This window comes from Haemaphysalis longicornis, unplaced genomic scaffold (genome assembly GCF_048455015.1).
Source record: "Haemaphysalis longicornis isolate Haplotype H1 unplaced genomic scaffold, Haemaphysalis longicornis Haplotype H1 scaffold_4, whole genome shotgun sequence".
Classification (NCBI taxonomy): domain Eukaryota; kingdom Metazoa; phylum Arthropoda; class Arachnida; order Ixodida; family Ixodidae; genus Haemaphysalis; species Haemaphysalis longicornis.
In genome coordinates this window covers 226,729,466-226,754,731 of record NW_027526361.1, presented here as the reverse complement: position 1 = coordinate 226,754,731, position 25,266 = coordinate 226,729,466, and the positions used below count along the sequence as shown (strand labels likewise).

Sequence of the window (25,266 nt, the reverse complement as noted above, 5' to 3'; positions counted from 1 at the left end):
GTTCTCTCCTGCATCCTCCTCGCCCGGCGGGTATTTAAGAAGAGAAGTAGACATGACGCTTGTCCTTTTTAGGAATTCAGACTGCAGCACCACCGCTGTTTTTGCTCATCGTCTAGGACACGCTCTTAGTTTTCGCCTCATTTTGCATGAGCGATGCTACAAACAGGAAGGAAAAGCCGCGTTTGATTCTCCCAACTATTCACCTTTCTCTGTCTACTTGCTTCCCTCTTTTGTTTATACGTCGACCATCCGTACAGTACGTTCTTTCGAACAGAACAAACACATAAAACCAACCCTGGTGTCATCACCTCCAAGTGTCCAGTGTCCACTGCAATGGTCTAGGCAAACGTCACCGCTCTCCTGGAGGTACTTCATCGTACTCAGTGCAAGAGAAAGAACGGCAGAGGTGACTACAAGTGCAACGTACGGGCCTTGAGTAAGTAGGAAGTGTCGCTGATTGAACTTTTCGCAGTGGCATTTTGCGGCATTTTCTTCTCAGTTGCTTCAGTGTCTAATAGGATGACTTAATTCCGACTTCCATCACTGCTTTCTCTATTCTAAAAGGAACGGTTACTCTAAAAGGAAAGGTTTTAAAAGGAAGGGTTGGGAGTTGGGAGGAAATTATTTCCAGTGTTTGCTTGGGAGCCATAGCCGGGATAGGTGAGGCGTTGTTTTTTTTTTTTTCGAAATGAACCCGATCCAGAAACCGAAAATGAGACAGATAAAGCTGAAGTGAGAGGAAAAACTCGGCAACTTTCCCCTAAAAAAGGGGCGGCTAGAAAATTGTTGACATAACGCCCTGGAAACTACGCAGATCGCCGTTCGTATCGAAAATGAACCAGGTTTTGATCTTTGTCGCATCAAAATTAGCAAAATGCATTTGCCCAATGGGAGTTTGCTTTTCGATTGAGAATTCAGACTGTTTCGTGGGTGTTTTCGGAAGTTTTTTTTTTGTGTGCAATTCGGAGCTGGCCTATTATGCATTCAGACGGCAATTAGAACATCGGCGAAAGATCTGTCCCTGGGTTTCAACGACGAAGGGAACGGAAGAAGTGAACGAAATGAAACAGAGATGTGAAACAATGATTTCGCTTCTCCCGTTGCTACGAAATAACTCGGGTTATATTTCTTTTTTTAGTCCCATATTTACCATTTCAGTACTTACCTAAATACCCGCCGCTTACAACCCCTTGCAAATCCCCCTCCGCTCCTTCCCCGCTCAGAGAGTACGGACCACTTTATCAAGGTGAAGAGTAAGATGGGAGCAGACTTCTCGTGAAGCGTTTCGGAAATTCATGGCAAGGTAATGAAGAGCTTGCTTACTTTGTTAGTGCCATGAGGTGTGCCCAAGATAATTATCCTAGGGAATAATTCGAAAAAGCAGCTGATGGTTCCAAGAGGACTCACATGCTCTCCATGTATAGTTATACTGTTCTTGGGAACCTGTTGCATACTTTTAATGCCTTTTTCACCAAAACTAAATTGCACAATGATTCAACGTCAATTTAAATAACGTTTTCGTAAGAATGCAGCATGAACTCGAGTGTTTCAATTCAATATGAGATAAATCCAGACTCATCACCCCGATATTGGTCAAATTTAAGGCATAATTTTTAATTATTTGTCGGCATAAACTTCGCCAGCTGACATGCAAAATATATCATATAATAGTTTTCATGGCACCGCATTTAGGTCCGGAAATACCTTCCGCTCCTTCCTCAAATTCGCTTTAGGTGAATCTGGCTCATTTCGAAAAAAAAACGCCTCAGGTGTGATCGTCAGTATATTAGAGGGGACATAAACACAAAACACAACTTTATTCCATTTATTTCATTTGAAAGAACCAGCCTTCGGTAACTCACTCAGCGTAATTTCAGCCATGGAAGGAGTTTTCTCTACAACAAAGCAATGAATAGTGAAAAACTCTAAAATCTCGCGCTGCCGGGGCGTATTATAGGCAGGAGTTACGTAACGGACGCTACCACTAAATAGGTAGTTATTATTGTGTTAGCTGCACTTTAGAATTCAACTATTACAATCAAGCAGAAATAGGAACCCCGCTGCATGTGTCCTACCGTGTTCTTGGCGGTGTCCTGCGTCGGAAACCGCCAATCGCACAAACAAGATTCTCTAACGCAATAAAAAAATCGCCGGCAAGTGGCTAACCATTCGCTGCTGTCTCATATGTTTTCTTTAATATCTCGATTATTTGTTTGAAGTATGCTATAAAATTGGTATTGTGTGATAGGGAGATGTGGATTCGGTGATGCGCTGCGGCTCTGCCACATTTATTCAGGTGCATAGGCCCGGCCAGAACGAGCGGCCGAGTCCAGGGCTCCCTTTCCTACAGTATCATAATTATCCAGGAAAAGTAATGTTTTTAACCATCCAAACTTGTGTTTTGTGTTAATTTCCAATCACTGACTGAAACTCAATAACTAAATCACTTTGAAGCGTAAACGTTCCTACATTGCTACTACAGTTTAACCTCGTTATCACGAACACTGATATAGCGAATTCCCGGCTATAGGGAACTAAGCGCGATCTTTTGTTGGTCACGCTTTATTTCAATGGCACTTATTCTTTTATAACCAAACTGAAACTGTGAGGCGCGCGCGATTTTGGATATAACAAAGAAGTATTTGACCAGGAGGCTCAAAAACTGCATGTAAAAACCCTCTGGCATCCAAAACTGCAGAAGTATAAAATCCCTTTGGTTCATGGACACTGTGGAAAACTCCATCTTGCTCAGTGCTGTGAGTAGCCACCAGATGAAGATCCCATCCTTCATCAAATAAATAAAGACTCAGGCCTGTTTTGTCAAGTGAACCTTGTTTTGTTGTAATGTCACGTACTTATGTTCCGGCAGATTCAGTGCGAAATGCAAAAAGGAGAAAGGTAAGTGTTACGTGGTTTATAGTGGGTAGGAAGCCTCAAAATGCATTTCTGTATCAACTACTTTTGCGCGAGACAGATTGTCGATTCGTTAGCGCCGCTTTTCACCTGTACTATTATAACGAATATCGGATATAACGAACTAATTTGCTGTTCCGATTGTACCTCGTAATAACGAGGTACCACTGTAGTATAAAGTTAACCTTACCAATCGAGGGCAATAATGCTATGGTTTTCCGTCCTTAAGCCTGAGACCGCTTGGTAAAACTCAGCGGATTTTCGCAATCTGCTCATAAGGATTCTGGACCTTTGGTACAAATTTACCAGTTCCTTGGTTTGCGCAAATTAATTTTCCGTACTGGTGGACTCACTTGTATCACATGACTTTGTGGCCCAATTATTTTGTGCTGATTCCGCTTCTATTTTACGGAAATAGGGGTCATTATAAACCATTATATTTTTGTTGCGTTATTTGTTAACCTATATTATTTGAGTTAGTGCAGTGTTGATGCAGAAACGCTTGCGTTTGCCATTCATTTTGCCTTTTTCTTCTGGAAAATACTATGTCCGCCCATATTTTTCAGAGAAACAATTTGCGTCCCTGAATGATACTGACCCGGGGCTCCTTAGGTATCGTTCAATTATTTTTTCTCCGCTTTGGCAATTTTATTACTTTCGGGTAATCAGAGTGCACCCCACGAAGCGCAGTTTTTTACCAAAAGGCTATCGGGGAGAAAATAGGTCAGTAAACACTTTCTACACTTAATGCTACCACTATGCTGTCGTTGTGTACGATGAACAGAAATGGTGAACGTGTCTATCTGTAATGTGGAAAAACCTGTTTTGTTGTCCCTATATTTTATGCATCTGGCAAAAAGGCGCACGCTTCTGATTTAAAAAAAATCTTTTGCTTTAATGTTTTGTGGACAGCACTGAACGTGCGAATGTTTAGATTTGGTTACCGTAAACGCTACAAACTTGCTTTAAAAACGAAAAAAAAACAGTATGTTTTAGGCTTAGCGCCGTGCATCATTACTTATACTATCATTTGCTTAACAAAACTTGTTGAGCTAGTTGGTTCATGCTTATTGGAAAGACTAAAAGGGGGCGCTAAGCAGACGAAGACGACGTAAGACGCAAACACCACATACAGGCACCTTTTATCATTTGCTCCCTATTCAAATCTCCCGGGTGGTCATCTCAACATGCGGCCGTGTTTTTCTTTTCTTTTCTCCAAATCTCTGCTCGCAGAAGATGCGCGTAGCGGTCATTGGGGCAGGTGCGAGTGGCCTCACAGCGCTGAAGGCCTGTCTCGAGGAGGGCCTGGACGCGGTGTGCTTTGAGAAGACGAGCGAGTTGGGCGGACTGTGGACGTACCGGGAGCAGAACGTCGATGGCGTGGCCTCCGTCATGTTCTCGACCACCACCAACACGAGCAAGGAGATGTCGGCCTTCAGCGACTTCCCTCCCCCGCCGCGGTACCCCAACTACATGCACCACAGTCTCGTGTCCAAGTACCTCAACGACTACGCCGACGCCTTCTCTCTGCGGAGGCACGTTCGCTGCTGCCACTCCGTGATCAGGGTAAGCGTGGCTGATCTAAACCCACACCTAGAAGCGAAATTTCTTATTGCGGTGCTGTAGTGGAGCTCGGTAGATTTCGCGTGATACTTGCGACAGATGAGACGTTTGGTCACCTCATAAGTAAGCTGTCATGCTATACAATGAAGCGAAAAACGTAAGCGGACTGCATCTAAAGACTTCTTGTTCAACTTCAGAAATATTGAGGTGAAAATATCCTTTCCCCCACGTGCTCCCATGAGCACTTTATTCTATTGCCATATTGCCATTAAGTGTATTGGTGTCGAAAAAAAATATTGCAAAAAGTTTTTGTTTCAGATATGTTTGGGATTGTTCTAATGTGTCTATATTTTTTGCACTGCCTACTCATAATTGCATCAGGATGGGTAATGAAGTTGTACTGGGCCTAAATTGACTCTACACAGGTTCTTAAAAGACCAGTAAGAGTCTACTGTAAGCGTAAATTAACAATACGCGCTAAGGCTTGACTTTGGGCAACGGGCTTGTCGCCACCTCTCTACTTTTTTTTGCTCTATATTTTCCAGCATTGAGTACAGAAATTACATTTTTCTGTGTTCGTTTTTGTTTACTGCGACTAGCTTGAATTCTCCATTGACTGCTGCCAAGTAGAAGGGCTCCAGGTCCCCTGTCGAGCTGCTTAGGGCAGGTTTTAGGCCACGAAATCATCCAATGTTGCACTCGTGTGTGTCTGTTAAATAATTAAAATTGACTTGATTTAACTTAACCAGCGTCTAGGTGCATCAACCGATGTAATCCAGGCCTATCCTAATCAGCACTACTTCATCCCACTGCGTACCTTCCACTTGTAACGATTCAACCATGCAATGTACTCGTAACCTATAGCCTTCGAGCAGCTTTTTTTTTTCAGATATGCCTGGGTGGTTTAAAACATGTAATCGCTATAAATACGCCCACTCCATCAAGTAAATCTCTCGCTCCATATGTGTAATTCCAAATGTGACCCTCTGCCTCTCCAATACACACAGCCGAGTAATGGGCCACTGTATGCCGGGCTAGAAAGTTACAAACCAAAGTTACAAACCAAGTTACGCTGGAGACGTGCTTTTGCAGAAATCCATTGCCACGAAGAACGAAGAGTCAGAAATGGGCTGTATGCGAGTGAGCTGAGCCATTTTTTCAGTTCACCTTTCACTCTGAGCAGTCAGGTCTCGGAAAATATTGACAGCACCCTGCGCAATTACCCCACGCAGTTGGGTCCAGCTCTTCCAAATATGAGTGTTTCACTGTTTTTCGGCATAAGAAAAGAACCGATTACTTAGATAGGACAAATGGACAAGAGAAAAAGTTATTGCACAATTTTGTGACCAATACTGAAGTTCACTGGCAAGCTTTGAGCATGATCAAAACGTTGTAATAACCTTGCAGAAGACCAGACACGCGAGGCTAGCTGTAACTGCTACGTGTATACGGTTCACGCCAGTTGCGTACACAGCAAATGAGAACAAGGAGTAACAGGATTGCTCTATGCCCTTTTTTTAGCCTGAAAGCATGTCTCCATGAATGAGAAACGGCGCGCAGATATGCAAGAAGCTTCTAGCGCCCTCCATTTGTCTCCAGAAGAAACACGTGTGCGAAGCGGTGCTTTTTGTTATCGAAGGTTAGGTACCAGAATCTCCGAGATACGGCAAAATGGAGCTAGGGAACCATGCGGAGCGTACAGGCGCGACCAAGAAACAAGCGCAAAGATTGCAACCGAAGATTGAACTTGGAATCAGGCTTTTGGATAAGGTGCTCAGGTCTTGTCGGGGCGCTTTGAGATGCACACAGGTAGTCGAATGGCGTTCCAGTTGATGTAAATGAATAATCTTTTATTTCTATTTCGATAACAGGACTTCTTTGGTTATATGGGCGTGGTAACTAACCCAGCTAATCTACAAGCCGGCACTATACCGTGAACAGCCCTGTGAGCGTGTAGAGGAGTTTTCTGTTGCCATTTTACCACCTTTCCGAGGCAACATTTATGCTTAGCGCTCGATAGAAATGGCACCCGTTTTTCAGCCTCCTTTCGTTACTACCTTGGAGGCGGCTACTTCGTGCTATCTTTTCAGCGCTTCTCACACCACATTTTCACGTACTCTCTCGAGTGTTCTTGAATTTACTTATGTTACCAAAGCCATCATCGCATGAACGTTGTCGAGCGCGTACGCTGAATTTGCTATAGCGAAGAAACGCTCCTAGCGTGCACCGGGTTAAATTTGCGGAATTTTCAAATCCTAGATCGGAGCTACGCTTGAGCTCCACGTACAGTTTAGCAGGAATGCCCCATTACATTTTTATGCCTGCACTGGGCAAGCTATCTTTGTTCAAAACATTGGCGAAAGGAGAAAAAATATTTTCTTTTCTCTTTGGCGCAAGCTCAAACTACCGACACAAACCCTTTTTCCTGTGGAGCGTATTTATTTCCTTTCACTCAGAGTGCCGGCATTTGCACTTTTTCCCTTCGACTTACTTAGTATACACTAAAAAACTTTTTCCCATACGAATGCTGAAACGGTCGTCGGTCTGAATTACAGCTCAGCCCTACGCATGACCACGGCGCAACGGGCCGCTGGGATGTGGTGGTGCGGGATGAAGAAAAAGGCAGCACATTCGAACACACTTTCGACGCTGTGATGGTCTGCACGGGGTATGACCACACGCCCCTGGAAACAAAGTTCTTCGGCCTCAGTGACCAATTCAAAGGCCGCGTGCTGCATGCGCGCGACTACAAGCGTCCGGCGGGCTTCCAAGACAGCAGGGTCCTGGTCATCGGGCTCGGAAACTCCGGCTGTGACATTGCTGTGGAACTGAGCGCCGTCGCTGATGCTGTGAGTAGTGCAACTGGTATTTTATTATGGGAACGTACCTAGTTTATTTAGTAAGGTTCACGTATGGGCTAGTTGGTTCCACACGTTAAAGTTACAGCGCAATAAAAACACACAGAAGGACAACTAACTGGAAACATTTATACATTTTTATCTTGTTTATCTGCTTTAAACTGTTGTGTCACTGTATCTTGCATGTATAAATGCTTCCCGTGTCAATAACGTATCAGTTGGAAGTCAGCTCTGCGTATGTCCCTTAATGGTCCTTGTGTGTGTTTTAGTGCGCTGTAACTTTAACTAGTTTATTTATCAGAGTGATATGAAGCCTTTAAGAGCGCTCATCGTATTTGTGCAAACAGCTATGGACTTGTGTAATATTTATTTGCAACACAGCACAATGTATGTCCAAGGCGGAAAGGGGGGCAGGCAAACATAAATATCACTCGTCATTTAATGGTTTATTTTCTTTTCTTATCGCGACAAAGCCGAATGACAACACGGAAGTATTAAAACCCACGCAAAGCCGTAGTCATAGAGTCGCAGTAACTACAGCACGTTCAACGCGATGTCGGTAAACAAGACAATGCGTTTTCTGATGGTGATTTTACAGTTATGCGATTGCAGCACACGTTTTGGACTTATCAATATCTGAGGTATACAAAGTTTCTCTAATCATTTGATCAGGGCACCTGAAAGAACGGGGTCTTTTAATTGAACGTCCGCAAGGCCGGTCATGAAAGTGCGAGCCAAGGTTATGAGACATTACTTCTGCAGTGTTCTTAAGACAGGCTGCAATAATTACTTTAAACCGCTGCATGACGGTACACTTTAAGTTCTTATCCTGAATTGCTTCAAGTTTCTTTCGGTATCTCTGTCATCATCATCACCAGCCCATCAACACCCACTGCAGGGCAAAGGCCTCTCCCATAGATCTCCAATTATCCCGCTCCTGTGCTAACTGCGAGCCATCTATCCCCACAAACTTCTTGATCTCATCTGCCCATCCAACTTCCTGCCGCCCCCTGCCACGCTTGCCTTCTATAGGGATCCACTCTGTTACCCTTAATGACTAACGGTTATCTTGCCTTCGCATTACGTGCCCTGCCCACGTCTATTTCTTCTTCTTAATTTCTACTAATATGTCCTTAACACGCGTTTGTTCCCTGACCCACTCGCTCTCTTCCTCTCCACTAATGTTACACGTGTCATCTTCCGTTCCATTGCTCGCTGAGTCGTCCTCAATTTAAGTTGAACCTTCTAAGTGAGCCTCCAAGTTTCTGCCCCGTAGGTGAGTACCGGTAAAATGCAGCTGTCATACACTTTCTCATTCAGGGACAATATTCTTCAGGTTATCTCTGTGCATGCGCGGAATCTCGTGGTAGTTAAGAAATTATGATGATGATGATGATGATGACGACGATGACGACGATGACGACGACGACGATTGCGACGGCGGCGGCAATCGTCCCGATGAGATGGGAAAGTGTAAGGCCATATCTACACTTTCTACACTTCACGGAGAAACGTGAAAAGTACAAACTTAAGGCCTCTCTGATCGACCTAATGCAACTGGACTACCCTTCATCGACAAACCTCGATCCGTCCAAAACTGCCCGCTTGCTCCAAAACAAATGTGCAAGTTCGTATGGCACCATTGCGGATATTCCGCCAAGGTGGTTCTAACTAAGGGATTCCTCGTGCAAGCGGAGATCACACGGGACGAAGAGTGAACTCCGGATTTCTTTAAGACGCGTATATTGTTCAGGTCGTCCCACAAACAGATAGGCAATTCTTGGAGGCCTTCATGATAATTGACATGGAGGCCTTCATGATCCAGTGAGCCGCCGTGGCAGGCAACTAGACAAGTTCGCTGCATGTGGAGGGGTTGGATTGTGGTCACAAATCACCTGAGCGCAGGTGTAGAAAAGCGAAACATCGAACTTCTTATCCCCGCCCAGGACCCTGACTGCCTCCCATTTTAATGTCAACCACCCCATATGCATGGTGGTGAACTTATCAGCGTTGTTGCGGTGTAAAAACCATTTTCGGGGCACTGGGAAGAGCACGCACGCCATGCTTCAGCATAGGTCAGGGTTGTCCCGCGAACAAAAAAAAATACCGCGATTAGCCACGGCGTCACGGGCGCTCTCACCTCATAAAATGCGGTATGGAGCGGGTGGTAAACAATGCCGGCAATGACGGACAACAAAATTTAGTATGAATTCTTTTACTCGCAAGCTATGTGAGCGGCTCTTATACGTCAGCGCAGTTGCGCGTGGGCCTGGGACAGTGAAATGAATTTGTCAAGCTTCTGTTTTTGCTTGCACTGCGTATGCGTAGAATGGCTCAAGCAAACTCAGGTTTCATCGTTCCTCCTGTCGATACGGCGGTATTTAATTGATAAAGCCTCAAAGAAAGAAACTACCACACGCGGTTGGCAGTGGCCTCACCAACAAACATCACTAAGGTAAATGCAAGATGCTACGTAATTTAACGATGTCCAAGATTAGTATTATAACGGGTTTTGGTTCTGGATTTGGGAAACACCATGCCTGGCATCCGCCGTTATTGTTGGATAGGCATTCTCGATACACGAGTAGTCGCCATACCGAGCTTTTGCCATGTTGCCGGCTGTAAAATGCGTCAGATGAGCCTTACAGATCTTAAACAACAGCGCGAAAGACAAGGACTAAGAAAGAAGCACAGACAAGCGCAGACAAACAACTGAGCGTAATTTATTGCTGCTCGCTTATAAATACGCTTGTCACACATAAAAATACACAAAAAACAGAAGATTTACACAACCATAAGAAAACGCAATCACGTCTTGTCATAACTACAACCACACGTTTACCCATTAAGGTAATTTATCTCTTTTTCCGTGTGGTTGTAGTTATGACAAGACGTGATTGCGTTTTCTTATGGTTGTGTAAATCTTCTGTTTTTTGTGTATTTTTATGTGTGACAAGCGTATTTATAAGCGAGCAGCAATAAATTACGCTCAGTTGTTTGTCAGCGCTTGTCTGTGCTTCTTTCTTAGTCCTTGTCTTTAGCGCTGTTCTTTAAGATCAGAATGAACCAACTGGCCCCAGTCGAGACGCTAACTGAGCCTTACACCACGGCTTGAAATCGTAACAATCACTATCTGAGGCCTACGCAGTGGATGAACGCCCTAAGCGTCGACACTGACGATCAATTGTGATGCACTTTTCCCCATCTTTGGCCTTGTCTGGCTCGTGCCTCTGTCGTAAGAGGCGTGTTCGCACGGTTCGCACCAGGCCAAGTTCGCACCTTGCCCGCAAGCAGTCGGTGCTTATGCAACTCCACGCCAACGAGAACTCGCCAGCGCGTCAATGTCAGTCTCCACATGTTCTGCGAACTGCCTCGTGGAGTAATGAGTGTTACAGCGCGAAAATGATGAATTTAGTGCAGAAAACGTTCTCCGAAACAAATAATTCAACTTAAAAAAAAGTGCTGCCAGTGATTTGACCTTAAGACTTGCTAAACAATACACGTAGTGCTGCAGACCACTCGCTCATAACATGAGCTTTTTTTATGTTTTCCACATGGTATTTATTGCACTACATCTCAGTGTAGGAAATGATATTTACAACACATATTTCTAACTAAAGTACACATGCAAATGTGTTGATTTCAAAACGAACAACAAAATGACGCACAATAAAAAATTATGTACACTTGGCTTAAAACTGGGGCAGAAGTGAACAAATAATAACAGGGGTACCAGTCAGGGCGAGAATCATTTTGGTCACAGACGTCTATGAGATCAATGATCATTTGGCAGAAGTGTGATAAGTCAGCACTGCCACGGGCGGAAGCGTAAAGTATTTAAAGTACAGCCAGTTTACGTTTTTCATTACTTTTTAGCATTTCATTGCAGCTTGGACGACTGTTTCTTGTATAGCACTCGTTCAGGAAGCGTCCTCCAGATTCCCACAATATCTCATGTCCAGCGACTGCATTCCTTACACAGAAAAGCATTGGCACACGTGTGGTCGTGCTGCTGACCGCTGTGCTAGTTCCTCCAGCGCAAAAAGTTTTTCCCGAATCTTGGTTTTACGCTTTGCGATAAAATGTTCCGTTGATTTCAATTCCTTACTGCCTACATTTTCGCTGACTCTTCTCTCACCTTCGATTGGCCTTAGATTTTTCTACTAGCGTACCAGACAGCGATGCGTTGCATGTGCGCTTGTGTGGAGCGACTTGGACTCCGAGCTCGATGCAGCTTACAAACTAGCAAACTAAAGGCGCATTCTACCTGGCACAAACGCGCCGCGGCATCGTCTCAACCGAGCGAACGAATTGCGACGACTCACCAGTGGCCGACCGACTAAACACTGGGCCGACTTATTCAGTCGAGTGTCGGCGAGCCGTGCAGTAGCGCAGTCAAGTCAAGCCATCTTTTTTGAAGTGATATGAAACGTAATAGAAAATCGGCAAGCAGGATGCAAATAGCAGGACAGCACTTTTCAAGTGATTTTTGTACTGAATAAAGTCATGCAAACTCGGCGAGAGTGGTCGAACCATGGCCTAAAGACTCCAGACTACAAGCTGCGCTAGTAATTCCGCAGCCTTTACAAATCCCTTCAGTGTCCCTTTAATGTAGGTAGCCTTCCCCTAATGCTGTGTGCAGTAATAAAATACTGTCGTAAAGTCGTGAGAGCATTTGCGGTTTACCTGCATGCGTGCCGCCTTATCGCGCTATTTCCGTAAAGCTGCACACCTTGTAAGTAGCTAAATTTTCTGTTTATTATTGACGATATCGATAAGCCCGACGGACACGCAATTTAGTTAGACCGATATACGCATGTCTAAAGACGTACGCAAATTGAAAAGGCGGATTAAAGAGGTGCTGTCGCACTAAGCAACCATTTCTCTGTAGTGCTGAAGAAGGGTTGGGGGAACAGCGGCGTACACTGGCGAAGGGGTAGAGAAGTTTTCACAGAGGGATGGTGGGCGCGGCCATAAAAACTGCTTTCAAATTGATACTTACGACCTATGAATATTTTTTAGTACGAAGCTACCCACCAACAATCGGCCATTTTGCAATTTCAGTGGTGAACAAATTAAAACAACGGTCAAAAATTTATGTGGGGTACAGAAGCATTACATCATCATCATCATCATCATCATCATCATACCCAGCCTGGTTGTGCCTGTTCATTGAAGAATGCCACTCCCATAAATCACCACCTGCTTCTATGTCCACTCTTGGCCCTCAAATTTTCTTACCTCGTGCTTCCATCGAAAAAAAGGGTCTTCCTCTATTTCTTATGCTATCCCTTGGTAGCCATCTTGTTAAAAGAGTTGACCATTTGGTGTCCTGCATTGGTATTACACTGGCGCCAGCCCTACGGCACTTTTTGAACTGGATTTAGACTAGGACATCTACACAAGTTTCCTCCTGAATTCACGCTGCTGTTACCTTTCGCGATGTGATCCCTAGAATTTTCCGTTTCACGGTGCGTCGGCCAGATCTACGAATATTTTAGCGGCCATTAGTAACTAATCAAGGTCCGTCGCGATACAGAACTGTTTTCTTGGTAACATCTGATGTCCGAACACATGCAGAAAAATCAATTTTGAATTTTCGAAGTATATTCCGGGGAAAAGGGTGAAAAATGTTCTTTTCGTTCGTGAACAGTTATTCGTAGTAAAGTTGATGTCTGGCCTAGTTGGTTTCGCATGAATCAAGCTACAGTGCAGTAAAAATCGGAAGAGATCGTGCGGTTCAATGACGACTACATCAGTGTGCGTTCTGTCTCTCTAACGGCGAAGGAATTCGCGTACTTAAACGAAGCTTGTGTTAGCACTGGACGGCAAACGGCGCACGGATTACGGTGTACTCTGTTTGTATCATTTCTGTTCTTATTTTTTTTAACCTCTTTCAATCTGTGCTATTGCCATATCTTACAGTTATATAAATGTTTCCCGTGTTAATAAACTATCAGTTGAAGTCAGCGTTACGTATGTCCCTATCTTTTCCTTGCGTGTGTTTTGTACAGTGCTGTCGCTTCAGTCAGATAGTTATTCTTATTCTTCAAAATCTACGGTAACTGCGTCAGGATACGGATAACTTGGATATCGCCATCATACACATCTCTAACTTCAATTTAAGATTTTTATTTTCTATTTTAAGTGCGTGCATTACAGTTTGACGTAAGTTTTCAGTTTTTCTTGATTCTTGTGCGTATCATTTATTCACGAGAACTGAATTCATTCCTTTCGGTGCAACGCTTTAGTCTTTACGCTAATGCGATGTTTACCACCAGAACTTCAATCTGTTAGGGACACCACGGAGATTAAAGAATACACGGCGCACACAATAAGAACATTTTGCTACGCATGCAAGTAATGGGATAAAACCATTGAAATAAGATGACTAAACAGCAACAGCAACGCGATCGACGCTGAAATTGCCAGCGAACACTCTGACGGTGACCCCTAGAGTTCACTGAGGAATCGTAAAGGTTCCAAGTGGAGGCATCGGTCGCCGCCATTGAACGCCCAGACCGCGAAACACAGGCTTAACGCATTAAGCGGCCACCACGTACTGTCTTTATTGCCTCCATAACTTCTAGCGAGCCGGATCAGCACCCATCTTTTCCTGTCTTCTGCGCGAAAAGCACAGAATCGGAAGCAGCTAGGGCAGATGGTGGGCGCGTAGGCCATGGCCTTGGTCTCCACTGTGGGGCAGCGCTGCTGTCCAACTTAAGAGAAAACGCGCAAAAATATTTTACTCCGTGTTTTATGAGGTACGTGATGTTAGTGGTGCGTAAATACGGGATTTTGCACTGCGAGTGTATCCACGTTCCGTGGGGATTTATGAGGTAGCCCTCTACGCCTAGCTGATTTTCTGAGACCATCTAGCAGCACTGCGGGGACGCTTGTTCGCAGAAGTGGTACTACATCGCGCTGTTAGAATATCCTGGCTTTGTGTCATTCGCGATTTGGTTCGCGGCTGTACGGAAGCTCTGGAATTTTGCCTTCATGCGGTAAAGAAATGTATGTTTACAGTGTATGCTTTCCCAACAGTGCCGATGTGTTGTTGTACTTAATCCTGTCGCCTGACCAACTTCCCGACGCAAAATTTATTACATCTGATAACTATGCACGAAACACAGGAAAGTGGTTTCAAAATGAGCGCAATGCCAAGTAAAACCGTTAACCTCCAACGTACGCACGTGTGTTTTTAAGGTTGTATTTAAGTGTGCACCCCTCTGACCCATTTCTGGAATTTTTTTTTAAGCAATACAGGCTATCAAAATACATTGTGCACTTTCCGTAAAGTATGGCGTAAACATGCACAGTTCGTTACGGAAGGTAGCAACTTGGATTAGCTTCTTAGGCCGTTACATGTCTGGCTACACCCGCCACATAGCAGAAAAAAAGTTTCTTTTTTTGGTCCATAATTACAAAGAGGATAAACAGTGCAGAGTTATTGATCTGTTCTGTTTTCTTTGATGGCATCCACTGCTTTCTGATGAGTACTGCCAGTGCGGTGGCCTCGTCAGGAGACGTACGAGTCTCCTTTTGCCCCGCTTCGTGGACATAACTACGTGTATGTAAAGGTGTCCGAAATAAATTGTAATTAAAATTGAAAAAAAAAAGCATGGCAAACTGTACACAGCACTCTGCTGCTCCGCCTTGAATGGATAGAAATTCCCCCTAAATGTATTTAAAGGTGTAACTTTCTTTAAGAATGAAAGTTGGTTCTGACTTGAGATCAGCAAATGCAAATGCCAAGTTGGAGTTATCTCAAATCAGCGCAACACATCAATCACAACTGTTTCTGCTGCAGGTTTACGTGAGCACGAGACGGGGCTGCTGGACCATCCCGCGCGTGGGCGACCATGGCGAGCCCTTTGACGTTTCCAATGTGCGGCGTTCCTGGAACTGGCTGTTCAAACATCTACCGTACGGTCTAGTCTGCAGCGTGTCTGAACACGGCGCAAACAAGCGTTTCAACCACGCAATGTACAATTTGGGAGCCAGGCACCGCATCCACAGCCAACACGCTACAATCAGTGACCTCCTGCCTTCCAAGATACTGAACGGAACCGTCATCATCAAAGGAAACGTGCACTCCTTCAGCGAGGACAGTGTCTTCTTCGAAGACGACCCCAGCGTTGGCTTTGCTGTCGACGTTGTGATTCTGGCGACCGGTTACACTGCCCACTTTCCTTTCATCGATGGTTCAGTGTTGCCCGTCAGAGACAATCGAGTGCGACTCTACAAGTACGTGTTTCCGTCACACATGCAAAGAGGAACGCTGGCATTCATTGGAGCCGTGCAGCCCGAAGGAAGCCTTTTTCCCATTTCCGAGCTGCAGAGCCGCTGGGCAGCTGGCGTTTTCGCCGGACGATATGACCTCCCAACAATCGCCGCCATGGAAAACTACGTTGATTGCAAGGATCAGCTCACCAAAGGACGTTACATTTCGGGTAGTCGACACGCTAGGCAAGTGGACTGGATTGACTACATGGACGAGGTGGCCGAACTGGTGGGATGCAAACCGCGGCTTGGCCGACTTCTGCTCACGGATCCGGCATTGGCCTGGGCATGCGTCTTCGGTCCCTGCCTGCCCTACCAGTACAGGCTCCACGGGGCTAGGCCTTACCCCAAGGCTAGGCAGCAGATCATGAACTTCTGGGAAAATTGCAAGCTCGGCTTGAAGACGAGAAAGCTTCCGTGGGAGTCGGACGCTGTTTCGGGGTTAGCGGTTCCTGTGCTGGACCCAAAAGTGGCCGTCATGGGTCTCTCGTTTCTCGCGGCTGGCCTCAGAGTGAAGGCACTGAGGCTTCTGCTGCTGAAGTGCCTGACATTTGTCTTGCAATTGGCCAGGCTATTAACTGCGCCCATAAGCGCGAAACGCATGGTGTCAGTGAGTCAAACTGTAAAAGGCTACTTGGGCGCTCTGTCCCGGACGCAGACCTTGCATGGAGCGGTGTCTCGAGGCTTGATTTGAAAATAATTTTAGTTTCGAAGTCGTCGATTGCTTAGAACTAACTACAGCACGTACATTTCTCGCCTCGCAAATGTTCAAGTTAAGTCCAACTTTGTAGCTATAACGGTTCTGCACATGAAGTTGTCGGGAAATTCTGAATACCCTAGGGTTCAGAAAGGTCTGATTTGAGGTTGCCATAGCATGAGCAGGGCGCTGCTGCAAGGTCCCATTACCCTTTTTTGTCAATCCCCGACGTATTTTCTCAATCACTCAACAGACGCTCAAAATAACTAACTGTTGTTTTGAGGGAAGTGACTTGGTGGTAGTAGCAATGCTCATTTCCTTTTTCGAAGGGAACGCAAGATAACGCAATCCGCTCGAAGGCGGCAGCCTTTGTTTTCCCGCATTTGTTGCCGGGGCGGAAGCGCAGGCCAGAGTTGGGAGTGGTGGGGCCCTATGACCAGACTGGCTCCCAGCGATGGTCACTTTCTGCGTGTGGTGTGGGGTGGCGAATGAGTATTAAGGCAGCTCATAGTTCATTGTGGTGGGGGGACGTGCTGTCGGAGTGATAAGCCCTACTTACAGCTGCGGTATTTTCATACATCCCCATTATACAATTTTCATAAATTGCACTGACAGGCCGTTCTAAACAAAAGAAAATGTTTCAATCAACATACTATATAATATTTATGCATACTGGAACCTATACCACGATGTGTTAAAAAAAATTACCCCTACAGAAAAATCAGAACAGCGCACTGTTTCTGGAAAACATGTGGGTGTTCTGACAAGTATCGGTGCCTGGGGTGTGTTCCAGGGTCAGCAGTTATTGTATGTTCCGGAAAAAAAAACTTCATCTGGTTCTAACTCCGAATATGCATTTAGGAACGCATTAAGTTCACATCACTTATGCGCTTGACGGCACGCAGCTGTACTCTGTATCTATAAATGAAATTGCGTGGTAATGCTAATACAGCCTACACGGTAATTACAACTGCATATATTCTTTTTTTTTTTCACTTTGAAACGTATCCTCATGCTGGCGGTTAGAACGCTTACGTGCCTAGCGTCACCTCTATTTTTCAATTATTTCAGCAATGTTCGTGTGGTCAGCTCATGCAATGGTCTTGACGTAAAAAATGTGTCATGGTAAATGTATCGCGGCGTAAGTGTAAGGGACGTTTCCTGTCGTAATATTTGCTCTCTATCTCTAAAACTACTTTCTCCGCAAAACCATCCAATAAGCTCTCCAAAACGAGATTTTCTCATAGCCAAGCAGCCACTTTTACCACACGAGATGCAATAAAAAAGAACTTTTACACGCCGAAGTTTTTCTCCCGTGATTGCTCCTAAATCCGGAGTGCTTTTTGCCTTTTTTGGGTTAGAGCAAACAATACGCCTGCCTAAATGTATGCGTTTGTGAGTCTCCGGGCGTGTGTGCGTGTTGCGGTTATGAACTGATAGCGTCTTCTCAAGTTTATTCTAACTCATTTGGCATACAATGATAGAAATCCGGTAGGACCGGTGTTTCCAAGCAACATCGCTATTACAACATTCATTTGCAATAAAATTTCTGCCTTTGTTCATTCTACGTTGGGAATTTTCTTGTTGTGACAGGTGATACTGCTCCCGAGAATTTTTATGTCAATTCTCATTTGTTCAACTGCTTTCGATTGTTGCCTTGTATTCATGTAATTGTGTAAAAATTTTGTTACAAAATATCTCTGGTACTTTTTCACACCTGTAGGGTGTTTTCGTCAGCGTCTGTGGCAGCAGGTATGTTGAAATTGTGGCTGCCTTTGCGCGTATTTTAACATTCATTACACTGCCCTGTAGGCTTTCCACGATAGTGACTGGCGATCGGAACACAGCGTAACTCACACTGCGTTCCAATATACCGAGTAGACATCGAAGTAGGTGGTTACGTCATACAGTCATCTTGAGCACGATCCCAATTTCGGCAAACTGTGCCAAGTACACATCTCATGAAAACACAATGCGGAGACCACAGACATACGGACACCATTGCTGTTTGACATAAATAACGACGTCAGCGCCATCTTTTTGCAAAGAACTGGTGAAAAAATGATACCAAACAGCGAAGCTATAGGCCACTACGTGATCGGCATTTTCTGTTCCCTTGGTGACCCCACTGAAAAAAATACTAAAACGATTGCTGCGAAAAGTTTGATCCGCACTCTTTTGTTTGTGCTTTACCTTTTCTAATGCATGCGCCATTATTCTGCAGCAAGGAATGGTAATTGAGTGCGGGCGGCTACAGGTTTCCTTGCGTTTTAATTTTTAAAGCAAAGCTTTCTACCTCTACCACAGCCAACGGTTCTTTCGTGGCGGGCGGGACAAGGAGCTTCCAACGCGGCTGGAGAGGAGGAGGGCGCTTTTCACTCGCGGAGAACAGTGTAGGTGTCGCGGTTATAGGGCGCTATTACCCAGCGGTCCCCGGGCTCACGCCGGCAGGCGCGTCAGCGAGACAATTGTGTCGGCTCTGCTGCCTGCTTTAGCGACGGTGTTCGGCCTGTTCTGGCGCAGCTTCGCGTCCCTTGTGGGCTTACTTCGCACGGCTTGATTAACTTGTTCTACAGCACCTCCTAGGTAACCAGAACCAGACGCAATTAAGTGGTCGTACGCCAAAGATATGTTCGGGATTGGTTTGCAGGGCGGGAAAACAAAATGTAGAGAACACTTACAGACATCTGGCCGCTAGAGAAACGCCATCTTTTCCGCACTGCTTGTCACGAATGGGACTCTGTTTTTTTAAATTGATGAATGCATATTCAATTGTGTTTTAACAGGTATTACAAAAGGCGAAAGGAGCAAGTGGTTCTGATAAATAGCGATTATAAAAGTTCCCTCAGCTTTTTCGCAATACTCAACCTTACGAAACTATTTAGTTTAAATCTATATAAATGGGAATCACTAAGCTCACATGACGGAGTGTTTCGGTGTCTGCGCCTGTGTTGTTGCGGGGTGTTGTAGCCCCGAGCTAGCATATAAGGATGGCTAGGTTCCGCTGTCTCACCCTTTGAAACACGCTCCTCCCTGTTTTCTTTCTTCCGACGCATGGCTGGGCTACAGCGGTGGCGTCCGCGGCTCGAGCCTGGCCGTGGCCGATGCTGCTGCGTTCGGGATGGCGCCCCCGCGAATCCAAGATAACAGTTGTCATAACCTCTGGTTTCACTCTTTCTAGCGCCATGTGTGTGAATTCAAGTGACGTCGCATGCGGAATTGTTGTGGGGGGGGGGGGGAGGGAGGGGGGGCGGGGGGCGTTAAGCTTTGCTTTCTAACCAATGTCATATCGTGGATTGGGGCCAATTTTTTAAATGCAGAGCATTTCAGTAACTCACGATGTCACCCGCGTTGGCGTCCGTAGTCCGCATCGCTCCCCGTCGGTCTGGCATTGGATTGGATTCGATTGGATTGGATTGGCTTGGCTTGGATTGGATTGGCTTGGCTTGGATTGGATTGAATTGGATTGGATTGGATTTGGATTTGGATTGGATTGGATTAAAGTGGATTGTGTTGGATTGTTTTGCGTCATAGCCGCGCCACGTTGCGGCATAGCCGCTCCACGTTGCGTCATAGCCGCGGCAGGGGGTTCACGGCACGTTTCACGTTTCACCATCGACTTCATCGACAATGTCTACGCGGGAAGAGAAGGCGGCGCGGCGGCGTGCTGCGGATGCTGAGCGCAAGCGCCGCAAGCGAGCCGCCGACGCCGAACTTCGCCAGCGAGAAGCCGCAGCCATTCGTGAACGTCGGGCGGCGATGCGGGAGGGAAAACAAGCACAAAAAGAACAGAACTCCTGCTGGCGCAGTTTCAGGCAGGGGGCGCGAGAGCACTGCGAAGGAGGGAAATTTGAAATGCGTCGGGTGGTAGCAGTGAGCGGATAACGGCGCTACAGCCCATTATGGCGAATCAGTGCTCTGCATTTCCAACAGTTTTCACGTAGAGTGGAACGGCTGTAACTTTTTTTGTGATGCATTTTGGTGCATGCTACCATTACTATTATTTGGACCCGTGCTGCTGGGGAGTGAAGCCGCCCATGCCGCAGCCCGCAATATGCGCAACGGGGCATCACCAGCATCGTAATCATCAAACGTGGAAAACATCACTGGTCAGCCCTCCCAGGCCACTTAGAAGCCATCCTCCGCTACTTGAGGCAACTCCGCTAAAATAGCCTCCACCACAGCCCTCCCTAACTGTGGCCCCTAGAATCCGATACCTACTACAGCTATGCACGACTTCACCACATTGCTTCTACGCTGTACCCTCACACCTTTTTACCATTCACCCAGTCACTGAATGGCCGAACTTCATGCCACCACCAGACCGACAACACAAATTAACCCCACTCGTTCCCGTGAGAAGTGGGAGAGACTGCTGGTCAGCTGCAACTGCGAAGATCAAGCTATGCTGGTCTACCGCCACGTGACGGCGGTGTCCTCTCGCGGCTTTCGGACATAAGAGGCTGAGAACGACCCCTTCTTCTACCCTTTTGCTCTTTACCAAACGATTATTCCTCATGCAAACAGCAGAGTGCACGCCAGTCAAACGGAATTAAAGCGCGCGCCGAGGTCTTCCGGTTTAGTGACGGTTTTTGCCGTTGCAAGCCCTGTCTGCGTTTACACCAACCTGGCAAAGTAAAGCTTTGGTGCGGCAGCAGCACTGCTATAGGTAGGCCTTATTCTAAGCAGCGGCAAAGGGAAAGAAACGGCAATTTTCACACCCATGTCATCAGGTGTTAGTACTTCTGCAACAATGTCAGTGGACATTCACTTTCGCTTTAACGAGATGGCGAGTCAATTTTTAAGTGACAAATCGGTAGTTACCGGTACAGGTTAACATTATGGCATCTCTGGCGCACACATGGCCCACCCAAACGTCGACAGATGGCGCACAAAGTTGCCGACGGCTGAAATAGAAGCAACAAAGGCAAACAATACTCCCAATGACGCCGATTCTGAGGTGTAGCTCATGTAAACAAAGGAAATTGGATCTATTTGGTCTGTATCGTATTTAACAAGGGCCAATGGAATGCAAGCTGAACAGGCATCCCTAATGCTACCAACCCCCTCAAGTGTAAAGGTGGACCCAATGACCGTGGTTTTTCATCGACTTGGCACGTTGCGCAGGCATGTACAGCCTCCCAAATTTGTAATAATATAGCGGGAGCGACGACCGATCGGCATGCCAGCGCCTTATCACGGTGTTATCCGGCAAAATAGGCGAGGGTACGCGCACGCGCATAAAACTTTCTGTTGTGGGACCGTCGTCTGCTCCGCTTTTCTTCTCAGAGCAACACGACCCCTATTTTTCTTATTAAGTGCGAATGCACTTCTTAAGCGACCCTGAATCACGCGTCCACCGCCTTCCGTCCGTCCGCACCACATACCCACTTAGGGCGATTGGCCAAGAAGAGTTCCTAATTTCTTTAGCCCATACCCACTTAGGGCGACTGGCCAAGAAGAAGAAGGGCGGCGAGTGGTTGATGGAATACATGCTCGCCAACCACTCCATGACGTGTCTACCGCTAGAGGCTCCCACCACCATCAACGGCAGCTACATCGACCTGGCCTTTGCGAGGAACTGTCTGATACGCGCGGTCTTGCAACAACTCTTGACCGTACATTTCAGTGACCACAAGGCGGTCATAATGACCGTCAACTACAACGACAACACCAACAAGTGCTGAATAAAGAATACTGTCGTTTCACTTCAATTGCGTGTGTGTGTGATCTCCTCGAACATACACTTTAATTCACCAAGATTTCCAGAGAACGACTAACGGGGTGTGTGAATCCTCACTTGATCACGCGGGGGTTTTAAATGCAACTAACGGGCCAATGCCAACACAGTTCAACATAATTCCCCCTCATAGCATCACCCGTGCATTCGCACTTCCCCATGCTCCCCTTCGGGGAATTGCGGGTGATTTTTTCTCGCAAGGCCGTTTCACTACCGGCAAAGGTAGCTGAGCAGGGTGGGGCACAAAATGGCATTCAGATGCAGTGGCAGGGGGTGCACTACTCCTAAGGAAACAGCGTAGCAGACGACAGTCATGCAGCAAATAGCCCTATGCGCGTGCGCGTACTCTCGACTATTTCGCTGCTGAACACCGTGATAAGGCGCTGATATGTCGGTCGGTTATCGCTGCCGCTATATTATTATGATTTTGGGAGGCTGTACAGAGGTCAGCGGGAGAAATGTAAGCATCATAAGTACCCAAGAAGTAATTAGGTTAGTAGAAAAATACCTTTCGAGTATACGGCTTCTGTGCTCGGCGATGCGAACGCCACTGTGTTTCGAGTCGAAGTAAACAAGCCATGAAAAAGACGTCAAGGCACGGGGCTGATGATAATAATGACAGGAAATCTTCCCTATTCCTCCTTATGCTTTCGTAATCACTAGATTATAATTACAGTTCTTTATTGTATTTCCTCGCAAAACGTTTTTTTTTTAATTTAACGTTACGTATGTGCGTTTTGCTACTTTAAAACTTTATAGTATATATTGAATAATGTATGTTTCTTTCATCAAACAACTGCTAGCCTTTGCTAAGCTATCGGCTACGATGTTTTCTTCTGTGGTCCTAGCTGCTGTGCTGGTCAATAAAGTTACAGCAAATCGGAAAATGATTCCGGTACGGTACGCGGTACTCGTTGCCGGACCGTACCGGGAAGGCTCGTTTTAAGAGTTATAGCAGACCGTAACTACCGGACATGCTACCGTGACTGGGAGCGACTTGGGTTGTACGTCGTTTGTCAATTCTTCTTGAGTCTGTGGCGTTTCCTGCGCTGCAATATTATATTTCAGTTCTCCAGAGCGCTAAACGCAGTATCAGAAAATATCCAACGCCCCTATGGAGATTCAAACTAGCGAATGCGTGAACATGAAGCGGGCATTTTACCTCTACGCCATCTCAACAGATGGCGCCAGCAGATCAAGCTGGGCTCTCTCTACATACGGCTGGCTGCCTCTAGCATTTCGTTGTATTTGAGAGTCCCTCGCACTGCTACCACCTGTTCCTCACTCGCCGATTTTTATACGGGCGGCCCCATGTTGCCGCTAATTCTAGTTATGTAGCCGGATCGCCTTTACTTAACCTAAAAGAAGCTATCGTACATGTGTCCGGACGACGGTGTGGTCTCGACCCACGGCAGTTCGGTCGGGACCGTGTTTCGCTTGGTGCTTGAGCGGTCAGAATCGCGGGGATTTCACTTCTTGCAAGCTCATTTTTCTTAAACGACCTTATACTTACAATCCGTTCGACTAAGCGTGAGCCAAGCGTACGTCTACCAAACTCTTCCAAAGCGGCCGTCCGCTTTGGAACGACGGACACGGTTCGTCTTGGTACCGTCCGGCCAAGTCACTCCGGTTTACGGTAGGGTTCTGCGCATGCGCGGTGATGTGCAGAAGGAAGACGTTACCGTACCGGAACCGTTTTTCCGATCTGCTATAACTCTCTATTTTCTTGTTCCTTCAGCACCTATTGAAACGTATCCTAAATGAAGGTGCCTTTTCAAGACACCCCATTCCTCTGGGGCGATTAATTAAAGACTATATTTAAATTTGGAAAATTGTGTTTTGATCTTTTACAATTAAAAAGGATGTATGTACAGAATAAACGTTTTTACGCCGTTGTTGCCTTAAGATAGTGTCATATAAGTGGACTAAAGGTGTTGGAAAGTCATTTGGCCCTTCTTTTTCAGGCCGAACCCCCTAATTTGTAGCTCTAAACTCTTTTTGTGTGGCGAAAAGGGTGTTCACCGACTGCAAAACCCTTGGTTTTCAGTAGGGTGTTGAGAGGGTGTGAAATATGCGTTCCAAAAAAAAAAGCACAGCGGAGCTGCGTTATCTACCTAGTTTCTTCCGGTGTTGCTAAGTTTTGCTAGTTTCTGCTAGGCTTTGCTAGGTTTTGTGATGTTCTTGCTAGGCCAGGCTAAGTGCTGAGGGGTAAGGCTAAGTTGAGCTGAATTTTACAAGGCTGCTCCAGTGTGTCCCCCACGCGGACAGCGGATCCAAGGGCGAAACAAGCTACGTCGACCCCCAGATCCGCTGTTTGTCCACCCTTGCATCGCTAGAGCAAGATGCGCAATCTTTTTTTTGCGTTTTAGTATCCCAAAAAGGCTACAGTCAAATCTCGGTACAACGAACACCACATTAACGAACTTTTCAGCTTAACCAGCGTTTCAGAAATCCCACGCCGACTGCTTACAGTTTTAGTGTAAAATTATTCCACTACTACGTACTTCAGAATAGCGAACTTTTCAAAATAACGATCGTTTTATTTAGTTCCGTGCCATGTTAACAACGCCTCAGTACTATGAACTCATATTTTCAAAGCCGGTGATTCTTAGATTTCCGTTAAATAATCGCGGCAACAGAAGCCGTATGCCAGCAGACGACACGGCAAAGCGCAGCGCACAAGACGACGTCTTGCAACTTGCTCCGGAGAATGCGTGAGCCGATGGGAGAGAGAGAAAAAGAAGGGGAGGAGAATAAAAAAAAAATGAAGCATGTGTGGCCTCCTCCGTGCAGAAAGCCGCGGTCGCGCTATTCGCGCCCCACCCCAAGTTTTTCTACACTCCGCCGCTGCTCGGGTGGCTCGCTGGTCTTCACGTACATCAGCGGAGCTTACAACAGATAACATCCTCCAGGGCGTGAGCGTTCAGGACGAAGGAGGCAGCGAGGACGGCATAAACGACGATGCCTCCGAAGGTGTCGCGGCAGTATAGACTGCGACGAGAACGAGAGGACTGCGGATATGTTGGGCAGCGTACGAAAACTCCGCACATTTCCGGGGAAAAACCACACGGCCACTGAGTCAGTCCACAGGAATATTGAAGAGTTGGACTCCTTCGGGCTAGGAAGCTTGTGCTGCACGCACCAGAAGAAAATTACCAACTACTTTAAATAAACGTGCATTGTTTCCTGATCACTTGTGCATTTTTTTGTGA

General features: G+C 46.1%; 1 protein-coding gene across 1 annotated transcript; it reads left to right on the top strand.

Moving 5' to 3' along the window:
- LOC144179681 (flavin-containing monooxygenase 5-like) lies at positions 1–19,537 on the top strand. Its single transcript, XM_077708127.1, has 4 exons — positions 1–436; positions 4,147–4,479; positions 7,032–7,325; positions 15,145–19,537. The coding sequence occupies exons 2-4, from the start codon at positions 4,150–4,152 to the stop codon at positions 16,309–16,311; spliced, it is 1,791 nt and encodes a 596-aa protein (XP_077564253.1). The 5' UTR covers positions 1–436; positions 4,147–4,149; the 3' UTR covers positions 16,312–19,537.
- Positions 19,538–25,266: the final 5,729 nt, after the last annotated feature.